Below are 13,365 nucleotides of genomic sequence, written 5' to 3'. Positions count from 1 at the left end.
CGCCCGGCTATTTTTTGGTTGCAGCCGGCACTGTTGTTTTGGCGGGTCCGGGCTGGGGATTCGAACCCGCCACCTTAGGTGTACGTGGCTGGCGCCTTAGCCGGTTGAGCTATAGGCGCCGAGCCAGGTCTCAAGGTTTTTCTTTAGAAATTTTCTTTTCCATTAGGAAAAGCTAGGAAGCTCCAGTTGTGATGCAGTAAATAGAGGGATTTCCCCATGAAAAGGTGGTGATTTCATTAGCAATTACTTATTTGTCCTTGAAGAGAAAGTTTAAGGGCAGCAATGGCAACTATTCCCAGGGGGTAGCAGAGATCTAAAGGAGAAATCACAACAAAGTAGGTAAACACTCATTTTTTCTCTTTTAGATGCATAGTAAAAGTGAAGGTTATGTTCTTCGAGCAAAGCCCAGAATTAAAATCTAAAAAATTAAGATCATACAGATAATATCTATTTTCTCACTGAACACTCAATTAAACTTTCTTAATACAATAAGGTATGATGTAACATGAATAAGCAGGAAAAGCTTAAGTAGTAGCTTGTTTTATAATAGACATTCTGGTTTTCTATCCCTAGTGCTATTTTTCTAACCAGTTATTTTTCTAGAGTTTTAGACAAACTGCACATAGTTCTTCAGCACATCAGGACTCACCCCAAGATAAGTGCCACTCCCAGCCAGATTCCTTTCTAAAAATTAAACGGTGAGGGGGAGATCATAGGTTTGGGATCAACAGATCTCAAAAATGAGCCACGGGTAAAAATGACTATCCTCTGGAAAATATGGCCATGACACATAGTAGACCAAGGCCTTTGGAATGTGTGGTATTTCCCTCCTAGAAAGGGGAAACAATCTCTTACTCAGTCATAACAGTAACAATAAAAGAATGTTCAAATTTTCTCCACTTTTTCAAAATATTAGAATAAAATGCCAGGGTCCCAAAAGCACACAGCATCTGTGCAAATCAGCTAATTAACCTAAATTCTGACGAGTGTAGCTCTGGTTCTAATGCCTTTGTAAAACTCTCCTAACAAGACATCCACTACACTGATCCCCACCAACTCAGATGTCCCATGGAGAGGACTTGGGCATTTGAGATGGCCACTAGTCTCTAGTCTCTATGTCAGAACCAAAATTACTCTTTCTCATACATTCACGAGAAGACGACATTTCTACTCATGCCAGGCCCTGTGCTTAGCAATAAGGGATAATAGAAATGGGAAGTGGGTACTAGATCCCTGGAATTCACGTATTACATACATGAATGGAGCAAGAGTTGAAATATGATATTAATACAGGTCCCTAAACCACAATCCTCATAACCCAAATGCCTGTTAAACTTGGTGAGTTCTTGCTCCTTCCAGACATGTGTTTTGTGTGGATGAACACACCATGATTATTTTTTCTTTCTTGAGACAGGCTCACTCTGTTGCCTCAGGCTAGAGCATTGTGCCATCATAGCTCGCAGCAATGACAAACATCTGGACTGGATCCTCTTGCTTCAGCCTCCTGAGTACCCAGGACTACAGACGTGCACCACTATGCCTGGTTAATTCGTCTATTTTTTAGTAGAGATGGGTCTCACTTTTGCTTAGGGTGGTCTAGAACTCCTGAGCTCAAGCAATCTAACCACCTCAGCCTCCAGAGTGCTAGGATTACAGTTGTAAGCCACTGTGCCCAGCCCCATACTGTGATTACTAAAATTTCCGGTAAGAATAACACTGCCATGACATTTTTCCATTTATACTAAGTGTATGTTGCAGAAAGCATTACACATTATCAAAAGCTACCAGAATGAAATTCCTATGCCACACACATTAAGTGGTGGTAGTGGTTTTAATGACAGCAATTATTTATACAGGTTCTGTGCAAGATGTTTTATTATTGCTTCAGTATTCATGTAAATTCTCACAATTACCTCACAAAAAGATTCTATTATTCTCCCCATTTCAGAGATGATGAAATTGAGGTAAACTGCCTAGTATCACACAGCTTATAAGAGGCAGATCCAAATCAGGCTTTCAAGTTAGGAACTCTGGCTCAAGAGCTTGTACTTTCAACCATGTGCATAAAAAGTAAAAAAGAATGAGTCTTTGTTCAATAAAAGCCTGCTATTGAGTATTACTGGCACAAAACTGTTAATAACTGCTCCCAACTCACCTGCATCTCTAGCAAGTTACAGACTTGTAAGTACCCATTCCTATCTTTTATACTCAACTGAATGACAGAATTCTACAAAGATATTCTCCCCAGGCAACAAATAAATTCTGTATTTCACCTGGGAAAAAAATGTATACTCCTAGGCTATTTTAGTAGCTTTTAAGTGAATCTAAGTGAGCAACACTGAACATTACTGAATTATCTTAAGTAGTAAAAGAATAAAAAATAAGAAGCCCTAGGGCAGCGCCTGTGGCTCAAAGGTGTAGAGCACCGGCCCTGTATACCGGAGGTGGCAAGTTCAAACCTGGCCCCAGCCAAAAACTGCCCAAAAAAAACCCCCCAAATGAGAAGCCCTTGCAAAAACTTGATCTGCACTCTAATTACAAGGTTTTTTCATTTATGAGAAAAAGAATGAAGTGTGCTTATAACAGTCTAACATTTCAGCTATGAAATACATGCTTTTCTTTCTAGATACTGATACCAGGATAAAACAAAAATTAAATGAAGTTTTAAACTTTATTTTTTTTTGAGACAGAGTCTCAAGCTGTCACCCTGGGTAGACTGTTATGACGTCACAGCTCAAGCAACGTCCAACTCTTGGGCTTAAGCAATTCTCTTGCCTCGGCCTCCCAAATAGCTGGGACTACAGGCACCTGCCACAACACCCAGCTTATTTTGTTGTGGCTGTTTAGCTGGCCCGGGGCAGATTTCAACCCACCAGCCTCGATGTAGCTGATGCCCCACCCACTGAGCTACGGGGGCAGCCTAAACATGGTTTTTGATCAAGACCCAGTATAAGGTGTTATAAAGAGATAATTCATATTCTTATTATATAAAGAAAATTCCAAACTTAAATAATTGATGTGTTTTCAACCATTTTTTAATGAGACCTTACAAACATATCAGGCATTTGAAAAAAATATTTAATTAGACTTTTATGATTGATCTGTTTTTAACATCAAAGCTTTATGAAATTGTTTTACAAAGTTTTGTTCAACAAAAGAAGGCCTATCAAATTAGTTAACATTGAACTACATCCATCTAACTTACTCAGTTGAAAGATGAGACTTTGAGGCTAGTGAGGTGGGTCATGCCTGTAATCCTAGCACTCTGGGAGGCCAAGGTGGGTGGAGGCTGGAGCTCAGAAGTTGGAGATCAGCTCTGAGCAACAGCGAGACCCCATCTCCACTAAAAACAGAAAAACTAGCCAGGCATTGTGGCAGGCACCTGGAGTCCTAGCTACTTGGGAGACTGAGGCAAGAGAACAGCTCAAGCATGGCACCTGTGGCTCAATGAGTAGGGCTTCAGCCCCATATACCAAGGGTGGTTGGATTGAACCCAGCCCTGGCCAAACTGCAACAAAAAATAGCTAGACGTTGTGGCAAGCACCAATAGTTCCAGCTACTCGGAAGGCTGAGACAGGAGAATCGCCTAAGCCCAAGAGCTAGAGGTTGCTGTGAGCTGTGTGATGCCACAGCACTCTACTGAGAGCAATAAAGTGAGACTCTTTCTCTATTAAAAAAAAAAAAAGAGAGAGAGAGAGAACAGATCAAGCCCAAGAGTTTGAGGTTGCTGTGTGCTATGACCCCCACAGCAGGGTGTGAGAATGAGGCTCCCCCACAAAAAAAGAAATTCAGTATTTTGATAAATCATGATTAAATTTTGAGTCAGTAGTGTCTCATTTTCTTTACTTCCAATCAATCCTTGTCTCAAAATAATATAGGATATTTTAACAAGACTATTACTTTTGTTGCAGTTCGGCCGCAGGCGGGTTTGAACCCGCCACCCTTAGTATATGGGGCCAGTGCCCTACCCACTGAGCTACAGGTGCCACCCCAAGGTCATTACTTTTTTCTGAGAATTAAAGGCACTAAAATTTGACTCAATCCACCCCAAGATTGACTTAAAGGCATAATATAAAAATTCACTATTTCCAACCAAAATGCTTATAAAGATGATGATCTGACTCAGCACCTGTAGCACAACGGTTACAACGCCAACCACATACAGTGAGGGTGGCAGGTTCGAACCCCGCCCAGGCCAGCTAAACAAAGACATCTACAACAAAAAATAGCCAGGTGTTGTGGCGGGTGCCTGTAGTTTCAGCTACTTGGAAGGCTGAAGCAAGAAAATCACTTAAGCCCAAGAGTGTGAGGTTGCTATGAGCTGTGATACCATAGTACTCTACTAAGGGCAACATAGTGAGACTTTGTATAAAAAAGAAAAAAAAAACAAGATGATCTTAGAATTTCATTAGCCTTATCCATGTTATATCAAGGTGTATTTATTTTCTATCAACTGAATTGACATAAAAGGTGGGAAAAGTGGATAATTCACAGAGAATAATACATACTTTATGAAAATATGGCATGAAGTGTGACATCTGGAAACGAGTTTAATTCCATACCAAAATAATTTTAATTATTTTCACATTCAGAATTGTCAAGAAAGTGTTTATTATATCACTGAAGGGTGATGGTTTTAACTAAAACCATTTTTTTTTTTTTGAGACAGAGGCTCACTCTGTCACCCTCAGTAAAATGTAATGGTGTCATAGCTCACAGCAATCTCAAACTCTTGGGCCCAAGTCATCCTCTCACCTCAGGCTCCCAAGTAACTGGGATTACAGGCACCCACCACAATGCTCAGCTATTTTTAGAGATGGGGTCTCACTCTTGTTCAGGCTAGTCTCCAACTCTTAAGCGCAGGCAATGTACCAGGCCTCCCAGAGTATTAGAATTACAGGCATGAGCCAATGCACCCAGCCTAAAACCTACTATTAAGAGTACTACTAGGCTCGGCACCTGTGGCTCAAGTGGCTAAGGCACCAGCCACATACACCTAAGGTGGCGGGTTCGAATCCAGCCCGGGCTCGCCAAACAACAATGATGGCTGCAACCAAAAAATAGCCAGGTGTTGTGGCAGGCGCCTATGGTCCCAGCTACTTGGGAGGCAGAGGCAGGAGACTCACTTGAGCCCAGGAGTTGGAGGTTGCTGTGAGCTGTGATGACACAGCACCCAGGGGGACAGCTTGAGGCTCTGTCTCAAAAAAAAAAAAAAAGAGTACTACTAATAGGTAAATGCAGTCACACTAATTAATTCACTTAAGAATTTTACCATGAGATAGTAACTTTTAAGTAACTCTTAAAAATGAGGGCACCATTAGCATTATAAGCAATATTTCCTTGTATAAGACTATAGGTTGATTATAGAAAGGAATCCCAGAAACCAGGCATTGCCAGGACCATATTCCAATCACAATCCTGACCGCCCCCCTAAAAAATTCCTGTGACTTAATTTCTAACAACTTCTAGAATAATACCATCTCAAATAAAGGCTCCTATCAAAAAACAAATTACAGGCCAGGCATGTGGCTCACGCCTATAATCCTAGCACTCTGGGAGGCTGAGGCTAGTGGATCACCTGAGCTCATGAGTTCAAAAACAACCTTAGCAAGAGCAAGACCCCACCTCTTTAAAAAAAAAAAAAAGTAGCTGGGCGTTGTGGTAGGTGCCTGTAGTCCCAGCTGCTTGGGAGGCTAAGGCAAGAGAATCACTTAAGCCCAAGAGTTGGAGGTTGCTATGAACTGTGACACCACCTAACTCTACCTAGAGTGACAAAGTGAAACTGTCGCAAAATAAATAAATAAATAAATAAGGGGCCAACTGCAGTGGCTCATACCTATAATCCTGGCACTCTGGGAGGCCAAGGCAAGAGAACTGCTTGAATTCAGGAGTTCAAGATAGGCCTGAGCAAGAGCCAAGACCCCACCCCATTGCTACTAAAATAGAAAAATAGAAAAAACAGAAAAACAGGACAGCACCTGTGGCTCAAAGGAGAAAGGCACCCGCCACATATGCTGGAGGTGGTGGGTTCAAACCCAGTTTTGGCCAAAAATTGCAAAAAAAAAAAGGAAAAGAAAAACTAGGTATTATGGTGGGAGCCTGTAGTCCTAGCTACTCAGGAGGCTGAGGCAAGAGGATTACTTGAGCCCAGGAGTCTGAGACTGCTGTGGGCTAGGCTGACACCACAGCACTCTGAGGAAACAAAGTGAGACTCTGTCTCAAAAAAAAAATCACAGACAGAAGGTGTTGATGGTTACACAACATTAAAGTATTTAATGCTACAGAAATGTATAATTATTATAAGAATGATTAAGACGGTAAATTGTATGTCTATTTAACCACAATTTTTTAAATACCACACACAAAAATATCACACCTCTCTATTAACATAAGGAGAAAATAAATGATTTCCAATTAGTGCCACAAGGAAAGGAAAGGGGGAAAAAAAAATCCTGTTTGGCTCTAGAAACGGTTAAGTCTCTTAAGCAAAGATTAGGCAGAGCCCTTTCTCTTCTCATCTTAGTGTCAGTTATCCATGGTAAAGACATGAATGGCCAAGACACCTTCAAAAACTAAAAATAGATCATCTACCTCACTGGGATGTTACACATACCACTTCCTATTCCTTGATTCAAAATAGCACAACAGAGCATATTATTTGCTAATGCCTTCATTTCTAAATTCTACTCACTTTGTTGAATGAAGGAATACACTAAGTGTAAACAAACCTTGTATATAGGATATACAGAGCTCGGCAGCACCTGTGGCTCAAACATGCCATAGCGCTGGCCCCATATGCCAGAAGTGGCAGGTTCAAACCCAGCCCCGGACAAAAACTGTAAAAAGAAAAGAAAAAAGAATATACAGAGCCTATTAATTAAATCAAAGAAAGTAAAAGTAATTAATGCAGCTTAGCTGTTTTATTTTCCCTTGGAAATTGGCAAGGCACCAGCCTCTTGTTCTATTTCTGAATTCCGCTATACTAGTCATTTCTATTAGACATTGTTTTATTTTATTTTATTTTATTTTATTTTATTTTTTGAGACAGAGCCTCAAGCTGTCCCCCTGGGTAGAGTGCCGTGGCATCACAGCTCACAGCAACCTCCATCTCCTGGGCTCAAGCAAGTCTCCTGCCTCCGCCTCCCAAGTAGCTGGGACTACAGGCGCCCACCACAACGCCCGGCTATTTTTTGGTTGCAGTCGTCATTGTTGTTTGGCAGGCCCGGGCTGGATTCGAACCCACTACCTTAGGTGTATGTGGCTGGCGCCTTAGCCGCTTGAGCCACAGGCGCCAAGCCTAGACATTGTTTTAATAACTAATATTAGTACAATCCTAAAGCAAAAACTAAATTTGCCGCAACTTAGAAAGTGGGCCTTTATTCTCTCCAGCAAATTCCTTATTGGAGGCCATCACTAGGCACAAATTCCTGATCAAAACTGCCAACTTTTCTAGACATTTGCCTATCTCTTCTCTGCTTTAAGTACTATCAAAAGTGAACCCGTGCAGCACAAACGACATAACACTCACAACTTAAAAGGGAAAATCTAATTTTAGATCCAAATTATAGATTTCTTAAATTACCACCAATTCAGTTATTCTATATTCTCCGTCTTTAAATGTGTATCTTTCCTTCAACATCACCAGCTTAAGTAGGGTAAACTCAATTTAATATTTTGTAATTTAGATACTCCGATTCACTAATGAACATGTATATATTCATTTTAGTATGAGTTCCACGTTCTTTGCCTGTCTATTCTACTTCATACCACTTAGGAAAACATCATCCAAGCAGTCATGCAAATGGGCTTCAGACTAGTGAATCCTAATTTCTTTATATCATGCTGGTATTTTTTAGGTCTCTGAATCCACACTGTAAATTAGAGTTCAATAGATGCCCCTTCCAAATGATTGGTCAGCTTTACATTCTAGAAAACGCAAAGAGAAAATTAGTGCTTTACACTTCTGAGAGCTTCTAGAAGACATTCTTAGTTTCTAAGCTCTTACTTCACTTGAAGTATGCTAATCCTTGGTTTCAGCCACTTCTCTTAAACCACTAAAGGTTTAGTCAAGCCTAGTTTTCTCCTTCTATAACAGGAAAAAATACCCACTTGGGTTATCTCCATACCAAGAATAAGTGCCAGTTTTTACCATTTCAAAGAGAACTGTAAAAGTGGCTACAATTACCTAATTCAATTTTTAATTCCATCTGCAGTAGACACTCAACAAATATATCTAGCTAATAAAAACCTCTATTTGAATAAAACATTGTTTAATATACAGCTATTAGTGTTTATAATATTTAAGATAATATTTATAAATATTAGTGTTTATAATTTAAGATTACAGAGATAATTTTTTTTTTGAGACAGAGTCTCTCCCTTGTCACCCTCAGTAGAGTGCCCTGGCATCACAGCTACCACAACCTCAAACTCTTAGGCTCAAGCGATTCTCTTGTCTCAGCCTCCCAAGTAGCTGGGACCACAGGCGCCCACCACAACACCTAGCTATTTTTAGAGATGGGGTGTGGCTCTTGCTCCTGCTGTTCTCCAACCTGTGAGCTCAGGCAGTATACCCATCTCAGTTTCCCAGAGTGCTGGGATTACAGGTGTGAGCCACCACACCTGGCCATTACAGAGATTCTTTAAAACTCATTTCCCTATTAAAAATTCTGGTGAAATATTCCAGATTGCTGGTTTAAAATGGAGGGATCGTTGGCATGATTAATTAGGTTATGCAAATTTGTGCTTATGCTTTGATTTTTTTTCAAAGGTATGTTCTACAAGATTATGTTTCTTTTGTACTTAAAAATCATGATTTTCTTATTTTCTTCTTTTACCCCATGGCTTCTGAAACAAACCAAAACTGTTTCATGCCACAAGAGCATATTTACCAAATCACCTGATTATAATAGCAATATCCACTTTCAAAATCACTATGTTAAGATAAAACTCATCATTATACAAAGTCTTGGAATTACATTCTTGAGATGATTTTTATTTAAATCTTTCTGAACTTTAGATTTCAAACTTTCAAAAATACCTGAATCAACAAGTTCATCAATCAAAAACAAAGACTTGAAAAAAGCTGAGAATATTTTCTTGTAACCCCTCAATCACAATATGTTCCTCTTTTAACCTGCTATAATCAAAGAACTTTTTAAAGTAGTATATAATTGTTTCTGTTTGCAGGAAAGAATATGTTCTATTCAAGTGCAACATCTTTTTAAAACTGTGTGTTTATTATAATCAAAAAGCATTGACTGACTTCCCCAAAAGAAATTCTACTTGCTTTTGCAGAATTGGTAATTAATCAAAGTCCACAACCTTAAGAAAACTGACGAGACTATTTGATTTTCAGTCTCCATTAATCTTTCCATCATTATTTCCATAGCAACTAAGATATTTTAAATTGAATTTAGAAATCCATAAAAAGTTGCTTCTTAAATTTTGTAAGTTTCCAGAGTATCAAAGTTAAGTTAGACACAAAAAGTATGAAAGCAACTTTAAAAATCTTAGAATAAACTTGCCTTCACAAGCAATCAGATGTTTTTCACTAACAATACAAGACTCAAAATGGAAATAAGAAATCAAATCTTAGGGACAGTTGGACCATGTGGAAAAATAGTAAGCCAAGTTACTAGCCCCAAAAGCAGTGAAACATGAGGCAGAAGATTAAGCAGAAGAGACCAGATATAATTACCCAAATGTAAAAAAATGAACCATGTGATAAAATACTATCGCTAAAAATTTAAAAAATATATTAAAACCCACAAATTTATGAGAAACTGGCAAGAGGGAGGTATCATATCTAGAACCACATCAGACCTCTATAGTACAAAACCTCATTTTAAGAATATACTGATTCATCTCTTATTATTTGAAGTTTACCTATTCTCACATAATATATTCTCTGATAGGGTAATAGCAAAGTTTGATTTTTCACCTCCTCTAAGTACTATTACAAAGAATAATTTTCTACAATCTTGAAATTTTTCAAAGCTTTTTGAGAAACACACACAGATAATTTGGATTTAGTCGATTTTATTTACAGCTTTTTTGGGTTTTTTACATTTCAGAACATAACACAATTACATTTTCTCATTTTCTGACCTGCAAACAGATACCTTAAACGGAAATTTTTTTTTTTTAATTATCAAATTAGGTACATCCAAAATGCAACAATTACACATATGACAATTAATTCACAAAGTGTAATTTACTGGGACGTATCCTAAGAATTTAGGAACAGCCAGTCAGGAGAAATCTGACCAAATTTAGCAATCAACTATTTACATATCCAAAAAAAATCAAACCTATCTAAACTCCCAAACCACAAGCTTGAAAGTTTTTGTTAGATCCCCACTGGACAAAAGAGAATGATGATTCAAATCTATCCAGTCTTGACAGTTTTAGTACCAAATACTGGGCTATTCCCCAGTCTGTAACTGAATAGCAAGCATCTACTTATCAAACACCTAAGCATCAAACTTTTACACCATTATGCGCACAGAAAGGCTAAGTGTTCATTAATTAAAAACAAGTAGTCATTAAATATCCACACTATTCTCCCAATTCACCAGCCCTTACTGCAAGCCCAAATATGCAACCTGTGTCACATAGTGACAGGCAATTATTCATATATATGTGTGTGTATATATATATATATGTGTATATATACACACACACACATATATACACACTTGTGTGTATGTATACATACAGTATTAGGTACAAATGGCAATTAACAGTCCCTACAAAAATTAAGTTTCAGTTGAGGCTATGGCTCCTATGCCTTGGGATGGTTTTGCACTTCAAAACTGAAAAATACTGCTAAAATCTCACTTCCTTAAGACAAAATTTGATTGCATGTTCAGATTAAGTTTCTCAGTCTAAAAATGGCTATAAGGTAAATATTAAAAACCCAGCCAATTGAGTGCAACATCTCTCTCCAATGTGGCCAAGCTACTTCGTAGAAATAATTCCTAACTAAACTAAAAAAATCTGTGGCGACTTCCAATGGTCTTGCCTACCTTACTGTCCATGTTCACGTTTCAAATTGTGTCAACAAAGCCCGTACTTCGGGGGTCAGCTGCTTGGCAGCCTTAGCTGCCTCTGTGATAGCCTTGCGATACAGGCCCTTTCTCTTCTTATTAAAGCGTGACTGGAAGTTTTCTAAAAAGGGGGAGAGTTGCGAAAGAGCAAGGAAAGATGTTGTTGGAGACCCGAACCATGAAATACGAGCCTCCTGTCGGACTAAAAGGCCGTTATCTTTCCGGCTCACAGTTATAGTAAGAATACGGGCTGGCCACCAAGGGAAGCCATATATCTTGGCCCAAACAATGTCTCCTACACATATGGTCCTGCCATCTGGTGTGACGCATTTAGAGACGTTTTTGGAAAAGACTTTCATTTTCAAGGAATTACTGAGCTTTTTCTCTTCCTTTGAAGAGGAGGAAGTGGAGGAGGTGGAAGGTGCATGCATACTGCCTGGAGGAAAATCAAAGCTTTCAGAAGAGCTACACTCAGAGTTGGAAGATTTCAAATCATCTGTGCTATCAATGCTACACACTGAAGCACTGGAAGAGTCAGATTTCTTTTGATTTAGGGTCATGTAAACAGAGATATTGCTTTTGCTGCCCTTTTTGCCCATTGTCTGTGCTTCATCCTGCTCACCAGGCACATGCACTTCATTTGTGTCCTGAACCTCACTGCTGGCCTCTTCAGGGCCTTTTGAGGGACTCTGATTTTCTGAAGGGGCCTCACCTGCTGAGCGGGTAGAGGTGCAACGAGACTGGGGTTTGGGCGCCATCTTGCCACTCCGCATTTTCTCAAGTCCTGTCTTCAGAGAAGAGTCATTTTCTTCATTCCTGTACCTTTGTGGTTTTAAACGAACCCGGGGCGGAAGGGAACCTGAGCTAGGATTCTGATATCGACGTGTGAAGTGGACTTTTGAATGTGCATTTTTGGAAGTAGAGGTCTCACTTTGCTTCTTCTGTGCCTTTTCTTTGGCAATTTTTAACACTTCCCGAGCTTTTGCATGATCCATGTTCTTACTCTGGAGCACTTTTTTAGTGCTTAATTGAGCTTTTGATGTATTTGCCTGAGCAGAAACTCTCACTACTCTGCCTCTGCTGTGAGCAATATTTGAAACCTTAACCACAGCATTTCTTCTCTGGCTTTCATTTTGGTTTTTCCCATCCACTTTATGGTCAGTTTTCAGTTTTTTGTTCACAGTAGTTACACTTTCGTTTCTCCGTTTTTTATCTTCGTATTTAGAAGAGTCACTTGCACTACTACCTTTTCTAATTTCCTTTTTTTCAGCAACAACACTGTTTTTACATTTATCACACAAGACTTGCCTGGGTCGTAGTTTAATAGCATTCATTATTGAAGTGGGTTCTTCCCTGTACATTTTTCGTTTGGGTCGCTTAATTTTCCGAGGAGGTGGCTGAGGTATTGACTGGTTATATGTGTCCCTGATAAACAAAGGGGGAGGATAAGGTGCTCCTTCATGGAAGAGAGGTGGTGGTTTGGAAGTCCACAGGCTTTCAGCCAAGTTCAGCTCGGGAGGCGGCACAGGAGAAGGGTCATCAGGAACAGCACCATTCACTTCACGCTTGACTTCTGTTCCTTCTTGGAATGTATTACTTTGGAGCTGCATGGCTTCAGGTTTACCCTTATATTCCCTTTTGGGAAATACTGTCACAGGGATTCCATGGGGCCCAAACCTTTAAAAGAAACAAAAGAAAAAAACAAAGACATTAGGTTAAGACCTATCATTCAACAATACTGTATGTTTGCTTTTGGTATTACATTTTTAGTAAAAACAAATGGCTGTCCTAAGCAATGCCAGAATAGCTGACTTTACTTAAAATAAATCCTCCAGTTTTGAATCAGGCAAGAATGTTCTCTCAGATAGCTTAATAATAAGCATCATGTAACTGCATACAACATTTTCAGTAAATGCAATCATAAATTTCTGACATACATATCTATCCTTCTCAGGTTGTAACAGCTTTCAAAAACTTCACTGAGTAAATTCAGCCTCAACTACCCAGAAATACTGAGTAAGTAAAATTCCATCCCAACTTTATTGGTTAATTACTAAAGATTCAAAGAAAGTTGCTCCTTCATTCTTGCATCTGAACTTTTAAGCGTGTTATTCTGCTTCTCAAAAACAGAGAAATACAAGGAACTAAGACACTTGAATTGCCTCCAGAGCAAAAAGGTATACAGCTGTAGCTTTCAAACTTGCTAAACTGTATCTCACATTAAGAAATATTTTGGGGCTCGGCGCCTGTGGCTCAAGTGGCTAGGGCGCCAGCCATGTACACCCAAGGTGGCGGGTTCGAATCCCCAGCCCGG

At 39.3% G+C, this 13,365-nt stretch overlaps 1 protein-coding gene across 4 annotated transcripts in view; it reads right to left on the bottom strand.

The window, feature by feature from the left end:
• PWWP2A (PWWP domain containing 2A) overlaps positions 1-13,365 on the bottom strand; it is a 50,011-nt gene that overhangs the window by 6,009 nt on the left and 30,637 nt on the right. For 2 of the 4 annotated variants that reach the window (XM_023516639.1, XM_012807555.2), the window contains exon 2: positions 11,764-12,728. In XM_023516639.1, coding sequence (XP_023372407.1) covers positions 11,764-12,728 — 965 coding nt within the window. Of the gene's footprint in view, positions 1-10,024; positions 12,729-13,365 lie in introns of those variants that run through there. The other 2 variants (XM_003781989.3, XM_023516640.1) reach the window with 1 other exon arrangement.

The sequence above is a fragment of the Otolemur garnettii genome, unplaced genomic scaffold (genome assembly GCF_000181295.1).
Source record: "Otolemur garnettii isolate 467f Iridium unplaced genomic scaffold, OtoGar3 scaffold00003, whole genome shotgun sequence".
Lineage (NCBI taxonomy): Eukaryota > Metazoa > Chordata > Mammalia > Primates > Galagidae > Otolemur > Otolemur garnettii.
The sequence above is the reverse complement of the archived record's forward strand: the minus strand, read 5'-3'. Positions and strand labels throughout refer to the sequence as shown.